At 43.6% G+C, this 23,821-nt stretch overlaps 1 protein-coding gene across 1 annotated transcript; it reads left to right on the top strand.

Annotated features, from left to right (window-relative positions):
- Positions 1-1,112: 1,112 nt before the first annotated feature.
- On the top strand, positions 1,113-23,381 carry LOC137528134 (uncharacterized). Its single transcript, XM_068249410.1, has 4 exons — positions 1,113-1,211; positions 4,358-5,446; positions 10,693-10,776; positions 20,548-23,381. The coding sequence occupies exons 1-3, from the start codon at positions 1,163-1,165 to the stop codon at positions 10,752-10,754; spliced, it is 1,200 nt and encodes a 399-aa protein (XP_068105511.1). The 5' UTR covers positions 1,113-1,162; the 3' UTR covers positions 10,755-10,776; positions 20,548-23,381.
- The last annotated feature ends 440 nt before the right edge of the window (positions 23,382-23,821 follow it).

Raw genomic sequence — 23,821 nt, forward strand, 5'->3', positions numbered from 1 at the left:
TGAAGTTTCTTACAGCTGCAATTGCACTACAATGAGTCACGGGGACCGTGGCCCTGCACAACCTGTCCTGCGGCCTGTTATTGGGCCGCGGACCGGTGGTGGGGGACCCCGAGGTTAAAAGGATTTCCAAGGTGAAAAAATTAATGTAGCTTTACTCACCTGGGGCTCTTCCAGCTCCTAGAAGTCATTTGTGCCCCTTGTTGCATCTCCTGTCTGCTCCTGAATCTCGCTGAGAGCCTCTGAAGGACTGCCAACCCCCTAATGGGTGGGCGTCTTCTGCGCATGTGTGGGCATGCACCCGCCCCGTGCAAGAAAGCGCCCATATCACCAGGAGCATACTGCGCCTGCGCAGTAGTAATGCACAGGTGCAGTAGGCTTCCGATGATGTGCGTCATTAGGACCCTGGAGAGGACTGGAGCTGCGGTGAGGGACACTAATCACTTCTAGGGGCTGGAAAAAGCCCCAGGTAAATAAAACTACATTTATTTTTTCACCTCGGTATTCCTTGAAGGAGTCCCGACCCCGCCTACTAAGTGTCAAAGTGGCCAATAACGATACAATTTCCTGAACAATCGACCATCTGTTCTGATTATTGTGATGGATCGGAAATAATCGTTTGTGCCACTAATGGAGGGGAAAATGATAAGCGAAGCAATTCGCTAAACACAAATGCGCTTTTTTTTGTGTGTGATTTTAGAGCGATCGTCATGGCAATGTATTTCAATCACGATCGCTCAACAATTGTGAAAATGTCATGTAAAAAATATGTGATTATCTCATAAAAAACCGCAGAACTCTAGTGATAATCGCTAGCGTTTTGCGATTGTAAGTGTGAACGGGGCCGAAATGGCAAGTTGCTATCTTGGAGTGAGCATTGGTTTCTTGTGTTCCCCATCTACATACGAAGTCAGAAAACTACAGGCGTGGTACTGTGTGGTTTTGTCAGGGATGTTTACTGCAGGATGTTGCAGAATGAACGTATAACGACACATGATAAAAAGACAGGAAAGCGTGATTTGCATATTGCTTAACTATAGTTGTTTTGGAGTAAGTATTAAGAACTAGTGGTGTGACCTCAGCAATGCTGTAAGAGTGCATCTGTGACTGTAAATGCACGTGCCCTGCATGGCAGAGTCATTCTGTGAGAGGAATCGCAGACACGATGGACAAAGCACGGGTGATCTTCACTCTTCTCAGCTTGTGTGCAACGGGTAAGACAAAGCTACATTTCAATGAAAAGCTGTAGCTGTTTTTATTATTAGTGTTATTTGTACTTATCAGTGATGAGCAAAAATGCCTGACTTTGATTCCCCCTTATGGACCAGAGCAGTTTTTACATTTTAGCTATGTCCTTTTTTAATCAGCAATAACTTTATCCCTAAAATAAACAACAAGTGTCAGCGCCAAGGCAGAAGGCGACCGCAGCCGAGAAGGACAATGTCCAAAAGTCCACACAAGCAATGAATATATAAAGTCAGCGCAGGTCTATAGTAATACAGCTTTCGTCATTTTCTGGTATACAGGATCTTCGAACAAAAAGGTAAAGAAGCTGGTAAGCCTTGCTTCTTTACCTTTTTGTTCGAAGATCCTGTATACCAGAAAATGACGAAAGCTGTATTACTATAGACCTGCGCTGACTTTATATATTCAATAACTTTATCCCTACTTCTGACACCTAAATGAAATATATATATTTTCGTTTAAAGGGAAAAGAGAGGAAGCTATGTAAAAAATAGAGAAAGCTTTTATACATACCTGGGGCTTCCTCCAGCCCCATAAACCTGGATCGCTCCCACGCCGCCGTCCTCCGCTTCCTCTATCGGCGGTACCGGGGTCCCGTCACTTCCGGCGGACGCGGCCAATTTTCCGCATGAACAGGGGCTCCCTCCATAGCCTTACGCATGGCACGCGTAAGGCTAAGGAGGGAGCCCCTGTGATGCGGAATATTGGTCGCGTCTGCCTGCCGACTGGCCGACTGGCGGAAGTAACGGGAGCCAGTACCGGCGGACATAGGAAGCTGAGGACGGCGGCGTGGGAGCGATCCAGTCTTATGGGGCTGGAGGAAGCCCCAGGTATGTATAAAACCTTTCCTCCCAACGTCTCTGGTTCCCTTTAAGACAAACTAGGCTTTCATTGCTTGGCATTTTTTCCATCCAACAATTTTGTTTTCTATGTTTTTTAAAGGGAAGAAGCAAAAGAAAAAAAATTGAAAAAAAAAAAACTCATAATTTCTCAGTTTTAACATTTCCAGTTAAAAAATAAAAAGCGATACTGTAAAAAAAAAACACAAATGTTGTTTGGATATTTCTACCATTTATCGCAAAACTTAAATGTTGTTCCTGTCACAATTTATGGCGAACATATTTGATTCTAAAATAATGCTACAGTCTGCATTTTTCACTATGAACTGAGGAAGTAAAAGTATTTTTAATGGTAAAAATCAATCTTATTGGCTCAGGAAACATATATTCCCTTTCATCCATTAGTGCTGCAGCAGATAGTGCCGGAGGTGTGCACAGGAACAAGCCCATTTGTGCACAGCTGAGCTTCAGCTACAAGAAGTACATCTACGTCTTCGTGGCCTAGATAAAGTCACAGAGGACGTAGACATAAAATAGTGGTGGATAAAGTGGTTAAATTCAGTTTTCGAGCACAGATGTCATCCAAAATAATGTTTGTTACTTTTCACGTTTTTGGTGCTTATTGGAGTAAAAATAGAGGTTTTTTTGTATTTTTGTGAAAACCACAAAAATATGAAAATACAAGCTATTTTCATGATCATTTTCTTGAAATCGAAAATAGCATTTTCAATGCCAAAATGACTTTAGCAAGAATTTGCAAGCAACACTGGAATTGATATTATCACTGCAGATCATTTATATTAGGGTCGTCCGGAACGTGGCAGTCATCTATTAAAGGACCACTACCGCCAACAATTGTAAAATTTAAAATGTGATCTCCTGCAGTAGCTGGCTCCAGGACCTGACTCCAATTGGGGCGATGTGGTCGTTATGTAGTTAGTTAACCTCTAAAGTTGGCGGTATGCCGCATATGGTAATGCAGATTTACTGCATTTTACATTTCCGACGATTTTAACATTGATTTTCTCAAAAAGTACAAGGTCTTTTTGAAATATTTTTTGTTTTGCCTCTTGTTCCCACACCTCTGCTTAGCATACCCTGAAAATTTGGTGTTTCTAGCATCTATAGGGGCTTTGCTATTAACCTCTAAATCCGCATTACCATATGCGGTATGCCGCCAAATTTGGAGGTTAATAGCAAAGCCTCCGTAGGTTCTAGAAACACCACATTTGTTGGGGGTTTGTTAAGCAGAAGAGTGGGAACAAGAAAAAAAAATCTTTCAAAAAGACCTTGAACTTTTTGAGAAAATCAATGTTAAATTCGGTGGAAATTTACACATAAATGTCCATGACTTCCGCGAAAATCCGCCTACCGCACTTCTATTACCAATTTCCGAATTCCGATACGTTAATGCAATTTCTGATCGGAAATGCGGAAATTACATTTCCATGAAATCCGAACGAGCATCCCTATGAAAGAGGTATCCATCACAAAAAGGTTCTCAAATTCTGAAAGATCTAAATTACATTGAATTAATTTTATTTTAAACTTTTTTTAATTATAAAATGTTCTAATTGTGTATGTCTCCAGAAATCAACTGGGAATTGACCAAACTGGTATCTAAACATAGATAAACATTTTAACTGCCAGCACTAAAAACATGTCTCAAAACACAACTTCCCACTACTCTCCCAGGTCCCCAAAAAATGAGGCTCCATTCCTGGTCTAAATCCCAAGAGAGGGGCTAGAGGGGATATCTCTCCCACCCAATTATACTTCTTAATGACCACATCCCAGATTCTTAACAAGTTTTTAACTAACTTGGGGCTCATAAGGACAAACTTCTATGAATCCCAGATAGCCAATATGTCCAATCAGAAAGCCTGACACTCGCGCAGGAGGGTAATATAATTTAAGATGAGGAAGCCATAGGCCCCCTTTCTCCTTAGAGTTAGTTATAATTATATATGCCAATTAGGACCTAGGCCTACATGTTCAAAAGCTGACATAATAAACTTCCAATTTACTACGTCGAACGCCATTATTCTCGGTGACTCCAGGTTTGGAGTCGCCGGAGTCACCGAGAATAATGGGTCTGAGTGTAAGAGAAGGGCGATTGATGGAGGAGAATGGAAGGTGCGGTAAGTATTTGTTTATACCCCCCTACCCACTGCACCTTCACTTTTCACCAGAGCATCTTGGCTCTAGTATCCTTTAGATAAAGTTGAATTAAACAAAAAAAAATGAGAATGTTGTCCATTTTGTATGTTTTTCAGCCTATCGGGCCACCACAGCCAGTAAGAATCTTGGTATGATACCAAAGATGAACGTGGCTAATCTACCCCAGGAGAATGCAAGGGATGCAACTAACCAGACTCTGGCAATTGCAATGAACTTTGAAGTGGTTTTATCAGATGATCAGATTGGAAAAACTGTAATTGTGTCATCGGAGATAGTGCCTGGGGTGGACCAGTTCCAACTGAAAATAACAGCCATGCAGAATGAATCCGTCTGTAGCTACACTTCCTGTCCTGTTCCCAAACTGGCTGTGCTGGTGTTTGCCTCCATAAACCACAAGACCTACAGCTACTCCTCAACCGTCACGGGGCAAACCCTAGGACTGAACACGGATTTAGTTGGTGGAGTGAATGTCTTCCCTCAGGATCCTGAATTCACAGGTAGCTCAACAGACACGGCCTCAGTCAATGTTGTGTTTTTTTATAGTCACAATGATCCGGTTCCTAAGGCTTGGATAAATGTTAACTCCTCCTCCGCGTTTCACCTGCATATTGAAAGTACCACCACTGCTGTCAGTACCCCGTTTCCTGTTACTCCTCCTTCTGCAGTATTTACCCCTGCACCCGATGTACCATCTTACATTGACATGACTGTCCAGGTGTTTGTACCAAACTCTCAGACTGGAAAAAGCGTCCTGGTGTCATCGCCAATAAGCATTAACGATGATAAAATCCAAATGAAAGTTTTAGCCACTAAGAATGAAACTCTGTGCTATAACACAACCATTTCCTGTCCAGAGCCTGAGCTCGTCTTCTGGATCTTTGCACTGATCAACCTCAAGACCTTCACCTATTCTGCAGCTGTCATAGGGCAAACACTAAGACTGAACATAGACCTTTCTAACGGCCTGAAGGTCTATCCTCAAAACCCTCAATTCACTGCCAGTGCAACAGACACAGTCTCCATCGAAGTAAACGTCATTTACAATCCCAGCCATGGACTTCCTAGCCTTAATAAACCCGCCAATGATGCAACATCAGTCAACCTGAATATTAAGACAACTGTTTTTGCTTCTACTACTACAACTACAACACAAACACCACGTAACAGTGGACCCTCCCATTTGGGTGAGTAAAGAGCAGCCAGATGTTATAAATATTAATGTTTTTTGTTTTTTTTTCCTTTCTACTGTATTTCTCCATGTTTGGCCAGGGAGGATGACCTCACAACAAACCTTCCAGGAGCTGAAAATAGATATCCAATGGCTGTTATTTTTTAAAAGTATTTATAAAGTGCTGCAGCAAATACACCACAGCTATTTTCATGTTTAAATAAATAACTTGCCAACTTATGGTGCCCATACACAGTACAATTTTTCAATTCTTTTAAGATCAGAGAAATTTGATTGATTATTCCGTTTAGTCGAATAGTCTTTAAAATTATTTTCTAGGTGCCATACGCAGATGTTCAATTTTTCTGAAAATCCAAGATAAACGATTAAAGAGTAACTGTTAGGCATTAAATACAAAATTAATTTTCTAGCGCAGGCTGTCACAATGATAAACAGAATGCTAACCAGGCAAATAAAAGCAATCTTACTTATTTCCAATTAGGTCTTCTCTCCCCATGCCCCCAGGCTCTATAAATGTACGCACGGCCGCAGAACAGAAGTGACAGGCATGCTTTATCAGCCTGATTGGCTGAAGCCTCTGTCACTCACCTCTCTGCGCTGTGATTGGCGGCCTGCTCTACCCTTCACTCTTCATCTTGCAGCCGCTGTTAGTGCGCAGGGAGGGGGGCCAGAGACTGTCTCCTGTCACTGCCTTGGCCCCCCTCCTCCAGAGGCATGTCCCCCCCTCTGCCCTTCTGCTGCCTGCTGCATTCTGCCTCTTCACCGTGCTGAGTTTCAGGGAAGGATAAAGGCTGGCACACAGACTCCCGGAATAATGGTTCCAGCACTGCAGTTCCCTTCTATACTCTCTGCACTGCCTCCGGTGGTAGTGCAGAGAACAGATGGGAACACCAGCGATTGGATCCATTATTAGGTGAGTCTGTGCCTCCTGGCTTTATCCTCCCCACTGTGCTCACAATCAGTGCGGGGAGGAGGGGGATGCGAAGGGGGGGATTCTTTAACCTGGAGGGCACAAGATGGCCCCTGCCAGGAACAGAATTCTCAACTTTTTACTATATCAAATTCAGTGAAATCAAAACGTGGACACTACAATACATATGTGATGTAAGTAGATCAAGTATGTATCTACTTACATATGTGGGGGTTTTTTTTTGGGGGGGGGGCACATTTTGGCTAATAGTTTCTCTTTAAATATGACGAAAAAGTTGGTTTATCTAATAGTATTTTCTTATACAACCTACCATACACTGTACAATTTTACAAACAATCACCCATGTCCAATCAGATTTTTCTTGAAAAAAAAGAGAATAATTGTTCATTTTTTTCTCAGTCGAAAAAAAGGATTCTTTTCAATTTTCATTCTATTGGATAATTTTAGTTGAATAAATGGGAAAGTATAATATTTTAATTGTACGAAGTATGGGCACCATTAACCTCCCTGGCGGTTTAATTATTTTGCCAGGGAGGCTGCGGGAGGGTTTTTTTTAAATTAAAAAAAAAATATTTCATGCAGCCAACTGAAAGTTGGCTGCATGAAAGCCCACTAGAGGGCGCTCCGGAAGCGTACTTTCGATCGCCTCCGGCAATCGAAAGTAACAAGATAGGCCGCAATGAGCGGCCTATCTTGTTTCGCTTTCCTCGTCGCCATGGCGACGAGCGGAGTGACGTCATGGACGTCAGTCGACGTCCTGACGTCAGAGCCGCCCGATCCAGCCCCTAGCGCCGGCCGGAACTGTTTGTTCCGGCTGCGCTGGGCTCGGGCGGCTGGGGGGACCCTCTTTCGCCGCTGCACGCGGCGGATCGCCGCGGAGCGGCGGCGATCGGGCAGCACACGCGGCTGGCAAAGTGCCGGCTGCGTGTGCTGCTTTTTTCAGAACTCAAATCGGCCCAGCAGGGCCTGAGCGGCGACCTCCGGCGGCATACCCCGAGCTCAGCTCGGGATTACCGCCAAGGAGGTTAAAGAGCCTTTTCAGCCAAAATGACAGATTCAATAGATCTTCTTGTAAGATAAAGTTATAAATACCTCCCAGGTCTGTTTTTTCTAAATCATTATCAGTGCCCGGGGGCCATCCAACTTCTGCCCCCGCCCCCTTGCAGAAAAGGGCCGTGGTACTTCCATGGTGCTTTCTCAAAGCAAGTCATTTCGGTGCCCCGGCGCTCAGTGCTCAGCTACAAAGCTGGGTGCCGTCATAGCACTAGTGCTATGCTGTGCGTCCCGTGCAAAGAGTAATTCTGGGATTCAGTGGTTGCCAGACCCCAAATTACATCTCCTTCTGAGTTCCTACAACGTTTATAACACACCTATTCAGCTCACCCTGCGCCCAGTTTACCGGCGGTGCCATAATACGTGCGCTTCTCTTTATTGAATAGCTGAATGCCATGGCACTCTGCTGCAAGGGGCAGGCCACACACTGGAATCAGCTGCCATGGGGCTCGGGGAATGATTTAGGAGGTAATTATTACTTTATTTTAAAAGGGGATGTATTGAATCTGTCAATTGGACTGAATAGGTTCTTTAAATTGTGGTATGCCAGAACAGGCAATAAATAAATAGCCGCCCTGACCAATTGCACGTTAATAGGGCATTTCTGACTTTGCCACTCTGCACCAGAGCAGGGACAAGGTCCTCCAGCACCCAAGGCTGAGACACCAAAGTGCGCCCCTCCATCCCTCCCACCCCAGCTGTCACACACTGATTGCTATTAGACTAAGAGGACCACAGGGCCCACAACCTCCCCAACACCTTAATATCTAGTTATCTGGCTTACAGTCACTACTATGTATCCCCTTTTCTTATTTCTTTCTGCTTCATACACAATTAGGAATGACAGCTGAATGAATTGTGCGCCCCCTCCTACACTGCGCCCTGAGTCTGGAGCCTCTCCAGCCTATGCCTCGGCCCGGCCCTGCTCTGCACACTATAGGACACGCGCAGCTGGGCCGGCACAGGGGCAGCGATGCCCGACCCGGCTTTCCAGAAGTTGGGGGGGCATTTAAGAAGAAAGGAGGTGCAGATTGGAGAACAGGGGGAGCGGTGAGCATCAGGACAGCTCACCTCACATGCCTGCTCCCCCCCCCCCCCCCCCCCGTTTCTCATAGTCATTTAGGCTCTGGCATCCTTTAATATTGCGGACATTGGTGTTTTGCTGCACCCAAATGAACTCATACTATGCACACAATATAGAGTCTGCTGTGCTGAACTTAAAGAAAAGAAAATGGTGCTGTTGATTGGGGAAGCCGTCTAAGGTTAATTTATTATATTTAATTTATAACTCTAGCTACGTTATCATTAAAGTGAATTTTAGGTGAAAAAAAACATATTTATCCGCTTACTCCTAAAGATGACTTTTTTAAAGTATCCCTGTGTTTTATTTTATATTTAAACATTTACAAAGTAGGTTGAATCTTTTACGATCTCTAATCAGTGGCAGCCTATTAAGTGCCCCAGAGTTAGAAAAAGGTCAATAGTTCATGTATTTTATCTCTTCCTGCCCTCAGAAGTTGTATTCTACCAGGAAAACCTTTATGGCTGTAATTTTCTTATCAGTGATGTTTACTATATTCCTAACAAGGTACCGACAAGACAGAAGCTGCCATTTCAATGCCTAGAAAATAACTCTTTCAGGCAGCAAACTAAAACAAGTAAAACAGCCTGGTTATTAATATGCTTTGCACTGTACATATATATGTTTATCTGATCATTTGACATGTCGCCTCTGATACACTTTAAATACAAATACAATTTAATGTAACCAATGCCTGTGTTTATTAGAGATGATCGGTGACATGTTAATAATTCCAGCTTGCTTGCAGATTATATGCAAATTGTATGCAGTCTGAGATTGGCTGATTGAGACTGACTGTAGCCTACATCAATCATCTTTAGTAAGATTGAATAAAGACAAGTACACACTTTCAATTATGATTGGCCAATCACTGACCAGTTTTACCACCTCTACATAGTATGAGGGTCAACAGATTGAATACTATGATCAGCTTGTGTAGGTATGCTCTCATATTACGTGGTGGTGGTAAAATTGGTCAGTGATCGTCCAATCATAATTGAAAGCGAGTATCAGACTTCAAGGTGACCACTAATGATCCAATCTTTTCATCCAATTTTACCAAATCTATGTAGAATAAGGATAAATTGAGTGAATATATTGAATGGATAATTTAAAGGGACTCTGACCTCTGAATAAAAACAAATTTGGTACTCACCTGGGGCTTTCTGCAGCCCACCGTAGGTCGGGAGGTCCCTCGGCGTCCATCTGGCTCTTCTCCCAAGGCCTGGTCAGAAATGGCTCCCCAGCGGCTCCCGGCGACACTGGACCCGAGTGTCCTCAAACGTCACGTGTGTCGTCACCACGCCGGCCGCCTCGCGTCATCACGGCGGCTGGCGTGACAGTACTGCACATGCGCGGTTTAATCACGCATGCACAATACTGTCACGCCGGCCGCCGTGATGACAACAGACGTGACGTATCAGGAAGAAGGAGCCCGACACTTTGGCCCAGTGTCGCCGGGAGCCGCCGGGGAGCCATTACTGTCCAGGCCCTGGGAGAAGAGCCAGATGGACGCCGAGGGACCTCCCGACCTACGGTGGGCTGCAGAAAGCCCCAGGTGAGTACCAATTTTGTTTTTATTTAGAGCTCAGAGTCCCTTTAGGGTGGCCAATAATGATGCAATTTGCTGAACAATCTTTTACAAATGATTCCTCATATGAGCGATCGGAAATGATCGTTTGGGACCACTAATGAACAAAAATCTGCTAACCAGTTCAAATTTCAAAAATCTGATTGGATTGGTTGAGAGAATTTTGTCCATTAGTGGTCCCAAAAGATAATTTCCGGTCATTCATATGAAGAATTGTTCGTAAAAGATTTTTCAGCAAATTGTAGCGTTAAGTGTCCACCTTTAGGCAGGCCAATATATAACATAGAAAGGGTAAAATTGGATGAGAAAGATTGGCTCATTACTGGCCACCATTAGGGTGCATACACAAATCCAACTTTGGTTGGTCAATCACTGGCCAATTTTACCATTTCCATGTAGTATGAGGACCAACAGAGTTTGAATGCTATGAACAGATTGCGCAGGTAAATCTCATATTACATGGAAGTGGTAAAATTGGTCAATCGATATTAGATCAGTATTCATCCTTAGCATGGTGATCAATGTTGGGAGGGCAATAGGCCACATTACACCAAATAACTAGTTATGTATACAATCTCTCCACAGACTGTGGACCTCTGCAGAAAACTGTCATGCTGGTTCTACTTCTGGTGCTTCTACTCAACTGATTCCCCCGTGGTCCTCCTCTCTGTAAGTACCCATGAAAAACTCCTCTTCCAGTATTTCATGATTCCACTTAAAGGGGCACTATAGCGAAGATTAGTCTACTGGGATAACCTTGGTAGCATTACCTAATGTTAGGAGGATCAGATATTAAGCATTTTTTTAAATGTTCGCTAGAAAGCTTTTAGGCAGTATATGTTTTTAGGCAGCATATGCATAGATCCTGTGTGTCCTCCTCCTGCAGGCAGAGGCTGCTCAGTGAATGCTGGCGAAGATCGTAAATTAAGAAATATGCAAGATACATTACTCGTTTCCACTGGGCTCGGCTCCGTCTGCTCCCAGTGCAATGATCTTCCCCAGCAATCGCTAAAAAGTCTGCATCTCCCATACAGCATCAACAGGAAGAAATACTGTTACAGCACAGCCTGAGTCAGCAGAGGGAGGAGGACATGGTTTAAAATATGATGGGCAGGATCTCTGCATATGCTCTCTAACCATTAAAACAGACATTTAATAAAAAACAAACTGCTAGTATCGGATGCTCTTTATACTACTACAGGCTACCAGAGCTATCCTAGCAGCCTAGTTTTCGCCATAGTGCCCCTTTAACTACATAGTTACATAGTTACATAGTTATTTTGGTTGAAAAAAGACATACGTCCATCGAGTTCAACCAGTATAAAGTACAACACCAGCCTGCTCCCTCACATATCCCTGTTGATCCAGAGGAAGGCGAAAAAACCCCTACAAGGCATGGTCCAATCAGCCCCCAAAGGGAAAAATTCCTTGCCGACTCCAGATGGCAATCAGATAAAATCCCTGGATCAACATCATTAGGCATTACCTAGTAATTGTAGCCATGGATGTCTTTCAACGCAAGGAAAGAATCTAAGCCCCCTTTAAATGCAGGTATAGAGTTTGCCATAATGACTTCCTGTGGCAATGCATTCCACATCTTAATCACTCTAACTGTAAAGAACCCTTTCCTAAATAAATGGCTAAAACGTTTTTCCTCCATGCGCAGATCATGTCCTCTAGTCCTTTGAGAAGGCCTAGGGACAAAAAGCTCATCCGCCAAGCTATTATATTGCCCTCTGATGTATTTATACATGTTAATTAGATCCCCTCTAAGGCGTCTTTTCTCTAGACTAAATAAACCCAGTTTATCTAACCTTTCTTGATAAGTGAGACCTTCCATCCCACGTATCAATTTTGTTGCTCGTCTCTGCACCTGCTCTAAAACTGCAATATCTTTTTTGTAATGTGGTGCCCAGAACTGAATTCCATATTCCAGATGTGGCCTTACTAGAGAGTTAAACAGGGGCAATATTATGCTAGCATCTCGAGTTTTTATTTCCCTTTTAATGCATCCCAAAATTTTGTTAGCTGCAGCTGCAGCTGCTTGGCATTGAGTACGATTATTTAACTTGTTGTCAATGAGTACTCCTAAGTCCTTCTCCAAGTTTGATGTCCCCAACTGTATCCCATTTATTTTGTATGGTGCTAGACCATTAGTACGTCCAAAATGCATGACTTTACATTTGTCAACGTTGAATTTCATCTGCCATGTATGTGCCCATATAGCCATCCTATCCAGATCCTGTTGCAATATGACACTATCTTCCTGAGAGTTGATGATTCTGCACAATTTTGTATCATCTGCAAAAATAGCAACATTGCTCACTACTGCATCTACTAGGTCATTAATAAATAAATTGAAGAGCACTGGACCCAGAACAGACCCCTGTGGGACCCCACTGCTAACAGTCTCCCATTTTGAGTACGATCCATTGACCACAACTCTTTGTTTTCTGTCCATTAGCCAGTTCCCTATCCATGCACACAGACTCTTCCCCAGTCCTTGCATCCTCAACTTTTGCACCAGACTTTTGTGGGGAACAGTGTCGGAGGCCTTTGCAAAGTCCAAGTAACTAGCTTCAGAAAAGTGCCTGGGTGAGCTATGTCAACTGTAAATGTATTTTTTGCATTTTACTGTAACGAGTGTGGAATTCTCTCCGTGATCAGTGCACAGGACGTGCGCTGACACTGCGGAAATCCTCCACAAGCGTATAATTTGAGGGAACCCAGCAAAAGGTGCAACGCACCTGTAGAGGGAAATTCCTGTCGGCAGGTGGAGCTGTGGAGTGCAGAGGAACAGATCCTCTGCCCTGCCACAGACGCCAGACAGGAATTGTACGAAGGGAAGAAACGCAGAGCAAGATAGCCCTGAAAGAGAGAGATCAAAGAGACAGAGGGTATGTGTGTCCACCAATCTAGTCGCCACCCTGCGACAATGAACACACAACCATGAAGACCAGGTGAGAAGGCAATCGCAAGAGATGGCGATTGCTAACAGCGACACAAGACCGAATAAGCACAGATGAGGAATGTATGTATGCGCACCAATCTAGTCGCCAACCTGCGATGGTGGACACACAACAAAGGAAACCGAGTGAGAACGCAATCGCCTGAGACGCGATTGCGAATGAGAATGAGCAAAGGGACAGATTGTATGTGTGTGCACCAATCTAGTCGCCAACCCACGATGGTGCATACACAACAGAAGGTATGAAGTAGGAACGCAATCGCGAGAGAGGCGATTGCCTGAGGTGACACAAGGCTACAGCAAGGTAGAGCACCAGAGTAGCAAAGGCACAGCAAATCATACAATGAGAAGATAAGGAAAATAATAAACGCTAACTAAACGCGAACACCGCACTCATTCGCAACAGCGAACGCGTTTTCTGCGCGGTCTCCGCGTGTTAAGCACAACAGAGACAAGCACGCCTAACTAACCACCGACAGACAAACATGAAACAGAGGACGCGAGCGCTTGCTTAACGGTTACCTCACCGAGCCTCCAGCAAGCGTTTGTAGCAGACTAGACAGATACACGAAAACAGGAATAAGTGAGAGATACGATCCACTGCTCTTTCCGCCAGAGCAAGTGCGATCCAAGTATAGAAACAGAGCGAGCTGGATCCACTGCTCTTTCCGCCAGAGCAAGTGCGATCCAAGTGCAGCAAGAGAGTTGCAGACCAGAAGAATCCACAGCACTAGCGCAAGGCGAGTGTGATCCAGGTAAGACAGATCAGAAGGGGCTACCAGTAACAACCGCTGTTCCGGTTAGCACCCAGACACACAGAACGATTTCCTGTCGACCACCGCTGGGACAGGACAATCGCAACAGACAAATAAACAGATATGCAATCCTAACTGCACTAGGGAACCTGCCTAGTGCAGTCCCAAGAATTACTCTAAGCTAATCTTCAAACAATAAGCATGGCTGACACTCCAGGAGTGTTTCACAGGACAAACCCTTATGACCAGCGACTTACTGTGGAATCACATGGTATATATAGAGCAAGCCTACAAAGGATGAGGCTAGGCAATTTGCATGACAAACGTATGCAAATTCCTCAGCAGCAGCAAGCTGCAAAACTGACAAAAGGTCTCTCTTCCAGAGACTTGCAGCATGCAGACCTGAACAGTGGTCAAAAAGCTGCCCGCCTGCGCAGGCAGCCGAGCGGATCATTACATTTACATAAAAAATATACATTTTTATTTTTTTACCCTAACTTAGAGTGTCATTTTAGTGAAAATGTGTAACATTTAGTATACATATAAATACATACATATAAGATACAGTTCTCCCAGAGAAAAATGCACTATAAATTACTTTTTACTATGTTGATGTCACTCATAGTAGGTAGAAAATATCAGAAAGATCAAGTTTTGGACCAGTCCATGTTCTCAGGGGAGATTCTTTACAAAATTACTCCCTAAAAAATAACCTATGCAAAGATGCCAGCTGCAAGCCTGTCTTCTCATATGCACACTATTTTGTCAGTTGGATTGAATAACTGCTGCTCAGTAAATGCTTTTGAAAATAAAAACAGAGAATCTCCCTAGAGGAGTTGGACCAGTCCAAAATCTCTCAGGTCTATCAGATCATTCAAACTATTGTAAGTGCTGGAAATCTTCAAAAAATACTCTAAAAGCACACCTTTTCAGACAAGGGGATAAGTTGCTATAGGTTGCTATAGGTAGCATTGGAGGTTCACTTCCTCAATCCTCATCCGCAAACCCCTGTGTCTCCTTCCCTATTGTTTCCAACCCAATACCCTCTAGATTGTAAGCTTGCAAGGACAGGGATGACCTCCTATTGTTTCTTATTTTGCAGTAATTTACCATATGAACAGTGGCATAACTACAATTCACGGGACCCCCCAGCGAAACTTTTATGGAGCCCCGCTATTGTTCACACCCTTTCCTTGCCTCCCCTTAGTGCCTTTCTCGGCCTCAGGACCCATCTCACAAGGGTCATAAACAAGGGTGGCCATCACGATCTTCAAGTGTAGCTACAAAAACATCTGATCTTATAGTCCCCTGTGTAAGGATTCCTCCTGTGGCGTGTTCTGTCCATTGTGGTGGAGCCGCAAATGGACAGTTCTGGCTTGTCAGCCTGCATTCGGTTGTGCATTCGCAATGAGTCACATTGGCCTCAATTAACTAAGCTTATCTTCTGTCTTTAATAACTCTTCTAGAGTTGTTACCATGGTGATAAGGCATGTAGTATTCAGGAAACATTTTACCTCAGGCAAACCTAACGTTAACTCTTCTGTCTTTAAGTTAACTCTTTAATCCTTAAAATAACTCCAGCGTTAAAGACAGGCTGTTTATTAACTGCGTGTGAAAATAACTACAGAGGAGGTAACTTAACTACAGAGGAGGTAAATTAACTACAGAAGAGGTAACGTAAGGAATGAAGAGATAAGATAACTCTCTTACTGTGTGGAGGTAAGTTTTCTCTTGCCTTATTATCTCCAGCATGATCTTAGTGAATTGAGGCCATTGTCATTTGCAATTGCTCTGCAGTTCTGGGCAGCTCAGAATGCTGTAACAACATGCATGCAGGAAATCCAGGGCTATCTGGCTGCAGCTCAGCTGTAGTAAGCCATTGGTGGAATGATGCATTCCATCAATGGCTTACTACAGCTGAGCTGCAGCCAGATAGCCCTGGATTCCCTGCATGCATGTTGTTACATAGTACTGCATGCATTTGTTATCATAGTCTTTCAGCTAGCTAATGGTAATCAAGCCAGCTCAGGATTGAATGATTACCATTCAGCTGTGTGGAGATTTGCATACTTGCATCCATTGGCTGATGCCAGCATAAAAGTCTGCCTTCCCTTTTAGACCTCGCTCTTCATAGTTTCAGCTCTGTCTAAGCTGTTACTGGGTCCTTTGATACTGTGAAATATATTCCTTGTCTTGTTACTTTCTAGTTCAGTTATCTTGTGGAGCTACGATTTTATATATTTCCCACGGGGACATATATACGTACTCCTAGTGCAGAGAATTTGTATTGTTTATATTGCCTAGCTAACTAGTTCTGGGCAGCTGAGGGGTTTTTTCGCCCGATTTTTTTTTATAACATGTAGCTAGCCTAGCACTAGCTACATGATTCTCCTCTTGCTGCTGATTCCCTCCCACCCTTCTGATCGCCACCGGCGATCACGCCCATAAGGAAATCCAGTTCTGAACGGGATTTCCGTTAGGGCTTCCCCCGTCGCCATGGCGATGAACGGAGTGACGTCATCAACGTCGTGATGTCACAGGGACTCCCGATCCACCCCAAAGCGCAGCCTGGCGGCGACTGGCCAGGCTGCGTACGGGGTCTGCGGGGGGGGGGGGGCCCTCTTTCGGGTCGGGTAGCGGCGGATCGGGTAGGACATGCAGCAAGCAAAGTGCTTGCTGCGTGTTTTAAAAATAAAATTATTCAAATCGGCCCAGCGGGGCCTGAGCGGTGCCCGCTAGCGTCTCTGGACGAGCTCAGCTCGTCCAGAATGCTAGGGAGGTTAGTTTGCTGTATTGTTCCAGTCCAGATCTAGCTAGTGTCCTTGCTTATGTTATATATTGGTTCATCGCCAATATATACATATTCTAGTCAGCGTTTATTATTTTCCTTGTATTCGTGTTACGGTGATATATCAGTGCCGCTGATATATACATACTCGAACTGTTGATATCCTGTGTTCAGCTAGTCAGTTTTTAGCACGTTTCGGTTGGTTGCGCTTAGCGTTATCACCCGTGCTTAACTAGCCTAGTCCTGTCCTTGCGAGGTAGCCATTGCTGCGGTTGCTATTGGTTACCTCACTCTTGTCTTTGTGAATGCTTGCTGTCACTGAGGCAGTGATTAGATTAGCAAGCATTCATTCTGTCAGCCTCTGTCCTCCTAGCCCTGTGCTTGCGAGATAGCCATTGCTGTGGTTGTTATCGGCTACCTCACTCCAGTCTGTCTTGTATCTGTCTGAATGTTTGCTATCGCAAGAGAAGCGCAACATCGCACTGCGCTGCCATTGTGTCTTATCAGAAGCCCAGAGCTGCAGTTGCTCTGGGCAGCCTGTGTAGCCTCTTCCATTATCCTGCTCTTAGCCTTGTTGTGCTGGGTGGTCAGAAAGTATGACCCCCAGCATTACACCCTGTATCGGAGGAAGGGAAGGTTAGTAGTTGGGGGTCCCCACAGCTCATCCCCCCCTCCCCCCCATTGTAGTGGCTGCTCCTCTCTAGTTATACCACTGCATATGAACGTCTACCAATTTTAGTGATATCTCAAACTACACATTAAGTATGTATGTATTTGTATTTGTATTACTGGATGTCATGATCGTACATTGTCTTGAACTTCTCATGTATATATGTTCCTCAATGTTTGTTTTGTACTATGTACAAAGATATGGAAGATGTTGGTGCTATATAAATAAAAAATAATAATGATAAAATATAAATAACATGAATAAACAACCCTTACCATTGAGGACATAAGAGACATACCGCGTATTTAAGCTGATTGAGAATTTAATTCATATAAAGCAATTAACTACTTATGGATCCTTGGAACCCTTTTCAGCGCCCCTCTGTACTTCATCTTCAGATCAGGGGCATAGATAAGCGTCTTTTGTTTGTTATCGGTGTGCGTGTGATTGCGCACTCTCACGTGCACGCTGCTGGTTCTGTCTCATCAGTCCGTGATTGGTGAATGGGAACAGCTGCTCCGAAACCAGATCACAATGCCTGTGATGAATGAAAGCCGGTATCAGAGAAACGCCGGCATTCATTTACAAAGTGAAAGTGTAAAGGATTGCGGAGACGCCGCCGCGCGGTCTGGCGGCGAGGCGGCTGTCTCCGCGTTCAGACCGGCAGTTTCCGCACAGCAGCATGCATCTGAGCCTTTTAGTGCACACAGGTGGAGAGCTACGCGCGCTCGCGCTGGGAGGCAGGACCTTTATGCCAAGAGGAGAGGGATCAGCTGATCAGCTTGATCCCAGCGCAGATCGTCATTGGCTGAGCGGCGCTGGGTGGCGCTGAGGAGCGCTGCTCTATATATAGATCTCGCTGGTCAGTCTCAGGTTGTCTGCCGTTGCGAATGCTTATGTGTTAGCACTCAGACCATAGTCAGATCCCACAGTGTGTTAGAACCAGGTGGACTTAGGAATTCATACTTAGCCAGATTACTGTGTTATTGCTGTGTTATTTCTTAGACCAGTTCCATGGTGTTGTGACCAAGGACCACACACTCAAGTCTAGGGATACTGTGTCATTGCTGTGTTATACTTTAGACCAGTTCCAGGGTATTGTGACCACGGACCTCACACCCAAGCTTAGGAATACTGTGTCAGCACTGTGTTATGCTTTAGACCAGTTCCAGAGTGTTGTGACCAAGGACCACACACTCAAGTCTAGGAATACTGTGTCATTGCTGTGTTATACTTTAGACCAGTTCCAGGGTGTTGTGACCACGGACCTCACACCCAAGCTTAGGGATACTGTGTCAGTACTGTGTTATTCTTTAGACCAGTTCCTGGGTGTTGAGACCACGGACCTCACACTCTAGACTAGGCCTTTGCTTGATATCTGTTATGACCTATTGCTCTCTCAACCTCTCTCCTGCTATCTGATTCGGTACCTTTGCACATCTGATTACCTGTTGCCGACCCTGCCTGTACCTGGTTACCGAATCAGCCTTCTGTCTCTGTACCTTATCTGCTCGTGTGTTGCCGACCCGGCCTGGCTGACCCTTCTGGCTGTCACTCACTCCTTGGGTGATCAGCCTGTCAGTACTACCTGTGACACCACCCGGTTAGGTGTCAGGTAGCTGCAGAGACTCCCAGTCCCTCAGAGGGGATTCTCTGCAGTCCAGTCAGGGACTCTATCCCATTGGAGTCCTTTGACTGCAGTAGAGTCTGATTCCCAGCAGTTCAGGGAATCACTGGCTCTCTGGTTATCTCCAGCCCTTTTCTAGGAGATACTCCTCATACGGTCAAGGGCCACCTGCCCTCAGGTGGTCCATGCTCATTTACTGTTGCACCAAACACTTACACGTTATCAGGTGTCCAGAGGTTACTTATACTTGTATTATTGGTGATTCTGCAGATCATCAATAATCAGGTATATATCTGCATTGTTGGTGATACTGCAGATCACCATTAATCAGATTCTCTCTGTGTGCTGACACCTATCGTTACAGAAAGTAAAATAGTTACACATAGTATTTCTTGTGTACTGTTCTCCCACATACACTCTCATATTTAAAAATAAACACATTTTTATTATTTTTAACCCATTTTGCCCTTACCCCATAGTTTCCAAAATAAAACATGTTTAAAAAAAATAAAAAATTACATAATTTTAAAAGAATATATATAAATATTTGCATTAGGGACTTTTTAATATGCATGCCATGAGGGTATATTGCTGTTATTTTTGTAAATAAAGGCTTGTTATTGTTGATATAGTATTAACAAAATGGAAAAAATACAATTTCCAAATAAAATATTATCATTATACATTGCACTAGGGACACAATTTAAATGTGATAACGGGGAAAATGTGCAAATAAAACGTGTGGGTTTTATCTATCAAAACACATTTTATTTTAAAACTATAATGGCTAAAAACGGAGCATTTTTTTTCTTTTTATTCCCTGTAAAATGTATATAAAATAAAATAATTCTTAGCAAAAAGTACAACCCAAAGAAAGCCTAATTTGTGTCGAAAAAAACTATATAGATAATTTCGGTGTGATAAGTAACAGTAGTTATTTGCCAATGAATCAGCGGAGTGCGATGTAAAAATTGCTCTGATTTTTAAAGACTCTGTAACAAAATTTCCAGCCTTATTTCTTCTATTCTATAAGTTCCTATACCTGTTCTAATGTGGTCTGGATTACTGTAGCCTTTTCTAGTTGCACTGTCTCTGTAATATATCTAATCTTCTTTTCTTTGTGAAGCTTTGTCGACCCAGGGAGGAATGCACTGCCTCTGCTGTGATAGGGACAAGTTATGCACAGCCCCTGCACGCCCCCTGCAGGCTCTGTGTGTGTGTGCTTTGTTTATCCCTCACAGACAGGTCTCTGCTCTCTGTTTCAGCTTGTCTAAGGGGGGAGGGAGCTGCCCATGCTGAGAAACTGTGAGAATCCCTGACTGGAGTGTAGATAATGTTATAAAAACTTGTAACAAAAAAACTTGTAGTATACTGTAACATGATACATGGTATGTTTTTTTATTGTACAAATCGGACAGTACAGATTCTCGTTAAGGTAAAAGAACTGTGCTTGGGAAGTGGTTGATTAATATAATATCTGCCAGTTAAGTGGCTCTGAATTCCCCTATTACAGACAATTGCCAATATTCTACTATTCTATACTGTGCCCCATTTTTCCGAAACCTTTTTATTATACTTCTGAATTTGCTCCTGTGTGCATGTAACACATTCCATTTATATATTTCTCACTAGATCACAGATCACTGAAGATCATGTTCCTGCTTGTTCTGCTTTCTGCTCTTCATCTGCACGGACTCCCCCCACGGGCGTTTTGTTGGAGAAGATATCGGCATTCATGTAGACAAAGATTTACCGAGATCAGCTTGAGGACAAGATGGCTTCTACACCCACGCAGCTCGGAAAAATTCTCACAGTGCTGAGGAAGGCAAAAGACAAGATCAGTGTTGAACCTCGGGTCAAAAATCAAATACTAACCTAAAAAAGAGGGAAGCCTCCGCAGAGGCGGGACCAGGTCCTCCAGCACCCAAGGCTGAGACACCAAAGTGCGCCCCTCCATCCCTCCCACCCCAGTCATCACACACTGATTTCTATTAGACTAAGAGGTGCCCCAACCCCACCAACACCTAAATCTCTAGTTATCTGGCTTGCAGTTACTATCATGTATCCCCTTTTATTATTTCTCTCTGCTTTGAACACAATAGGGGAATGATAGCTGAGTGTGTTTTGCGCCCCCTCCTACACTGCGCCCTGAGGCTGGAGCCTCTCTCGCCTCTGCCTCGGCACGGCCCTGAGCCTCAGAAACCTGTAGAGCCTTAAGATGTAATGGGGCCCTAGGCAAGGTAGTTGATGTAGATCCCCCCTGTGGTCCTTTTGGTAAGCTGAAGTGGAGAGAGGACAAAGAAAGTGGCATATGGGCCCCTTGACATCCACTAGGCCCCAAAACACCTGCCTAGGTTGCCTGGTGGATGATCCTCCTCTGGTAACCTTGCTCCTGTTCAAGCATGAGATGTACAGTCATGTCTGCACTCTAATAACCATTTAGCACTAGAAGGCGCAGATTGATGCACAATGTTCCTCTTTCCTTTTTCCTGACCCAATCTCTTCTTTGCACTACTACAGTTAACCATTATTGAACAAATAACTGATAGCAATAAACACAGGAGATTCAGAACCATATGTAATCGGGAGACTTTCTGGATACTTTAACTGGACACTTTAACACCTAACGGCCTAAATATAGCTCTAGAAAATATGAATGAATCAAACTTTCCATTAGCCTGCAGATTTACAGCTTTTACAACATTTACTTTTAGGCTCCCTGCACACTGCAAATCTATTTTCCGATTCCAATTCCGATTCCGTTTCCGCTCCGATTTTCAATTCCGATTTTCCCTGAATACATTCAACAGAAAAACGGATCAAAAAACGCAGCATGCAGTAAAGATTAAAAATCGGAATCGGATGTACAAACCGATTAAAAAGCGGAATCGGAATCGCATGCAGTGTGCAGGGAGCCTCATCACTAATACTGTTTTATATCTTTGTTCTTTGAATTATTCCAATTTGAATTGTTCTTAGGTTGGCCCATGTGTGGGCTTGCAAAGTATTAACGTCTTAGTTTTATCATAGCTGGGTTCCCAATTTGTTTTTTTCCTCTCAATTTTATAATAAACTATTTTACATTAATACTATAAGATATTTATGCTTTTCCATATCTGCAGCACTGTACAGTAATTATTCTAGTAATAGTTAAAAGATAAAATTAACTTTTAGATAGAGGTATATTATTCACTCCCTATACATAACTAAACTCAACTCCAATTACCACAATCTATCCCATATATAAAAACTGTAGAGAAATGTGGGAGAAAAGGGATTTCCATAATTAATACAAAACAAATATACAGTATTATGATGATGATGATGATTTTTTTTTTCTATCTTTTGACATCAAAGACATACATCATGACTTCTCAGTGAATGATAGCCCCTGTCTGATGGGGGAGCACCTACAGTATGCCACCTTTTGGTGACATCATGCCCACCTTTTTACTCGGATTGCTTACTTGGGTTGCATATTCATCCCCCCACAGAGTATCCAACCCCATCAGGGTGATTTTCCCCAAAAAATAATTTATCCAGAAATGTCATTAATATCTAATAAGGATTGGTTCTGCTAACAATTTTTTATAACCAGTTTGCGCTCAAAGTATCCAATGAATACCCCAAACATCATCCCTGTATAACCGCTAAGACCTATGGGAGCCAACAAACCAATTTGCATATATATGATGCTATCACACATATGAACCACTCTCTGTAGACCTCATTTCTACTTGAATATAAGTCGACCTCATGTATATGTGGACTATAATATTTAAGACTCTTAAGCTGCATTTTTTTATTGACTCAAGTATAAGTCTACTCAGCAAAGTTAATGGCTGCACTTGGGGCTCAGGAGGGGTTAATGACTGCACTGCATAAAGTATTGCAGCCATTAACCCCTCCTGTCCCTTAAGTGCAACCAATAACTCTTTCAGGCCCCAAAGTGCAGAAATTATTCCCTTTCCCCTTCCTGCAGCCCAGTTTTTCCCCTAGCCCCCTTCCTGCAGCCCAGTAGTCCCCCCCCCCCCCCGGCCCCTTTCCTTGTTAATTGCTGTGGCCAGGGCTTTCACACTTGTGTTTTCTTGGCATTTCCTTTATCAAGAAAGTGTCCCTTACCACTGTGTAAAGTGCTGCAAATGGGAATGGCACTAATAGTACACATATTACTCAATTTGCTCAATTTTGCTTGTGACTCGTGTATAAGTCAATCCCTATACTTTTATTCAGTGAGTCACGCCTACATTTATAGACTTATGCTGGGTACACACTATGAGATTTTCTGGCCGATTTACTGTCAAATCGATTATTTCCAACATGTCTGACTTTTGAATGATGTAATCTTATTGATCTTATGTTAATGTATATAACTGTTTTATTGTGAACCATTCATTGTTTTGCCTGAGGAAAGGAGGATCTGACCTCCTGCAACACCCGTAGCATAATAAAAACTTTTATCATTACACAGCAGCCGTCTATCTTTCTCGCATGCATGCTGAGCAGCTTATTCATTCACACTCCTAATTCCCTGTGAGATGTTTCTATAGCCTTGCAGAGCAGCAGAGGAGTTTCTTGACAGCTCTCCATTCAGACAGCACTGCCTGTCAGCCCTCATGGCCACAGCCTGTAGTGCAGCTGCCTATAGCAGAACAAGCACACAGACCAGGCAGATATTCACAGAGGAGTACCAGCGCTTCCGTGTTTTATCTACAACAGAAGAAAATCCTATTGGAAAATCGGAAATTTCCATTTCGGTGGAAATTCCCAACCATTCCAAGCTAAAACTCTCCTGAGTCAATGTGTAGGACTGATCAATAATTAATGTGGGCGTGGCGGAGAGACGCTGGGTTGGAGGAGCATCCATGAGCAACACGCGGACCACACGCGTATATCAGCCATAATC

Source organism: Hyperolius riggenbachi, chromosome 8, assembly GCF_040937935.1.
Source record: "Hyperolius riggenbachi isolate aHypRig1 chromosome 8, aHypRig1.pri, whole genome shotgun sequence".
In the NCBI taxonomy this organism is placed as follows: domain Eukaryota; kingdom Metazoa; phylum Chordata; class Amphibia; order Anura; family Hyperoliidae; genus Hyperolius; species Hyperolius riggenbachi.

What these genes read in the sequence shown, in the direction of transcription:
- LOC137528134 (XM_068249410.1), top strand. Translation starts at nt 1,163, where the DNA reads ATGGACAAAGCACGGGTGATCTTCACTCTTCTCAGCTTGTGTGCAACG. An exon ending in TCTCAGCTTGTGTGCAACGG is followed by an intron (nt 1,212 to 4,357) that starts GTAAGACAAAGC and finishes TATGTTTTTCAG; the next exon opens with CCTATCGGGCCACCACAGCC. An exon ending in CAGTGGACCCTCCCATTTGG is followed by an intron (nt 5,447 to 10,692) that starts GTGAGTAAAGAG and finishes ATCTCTCCACAG; the next exon opens with ACTGTGGACCTCTGCAGAAA.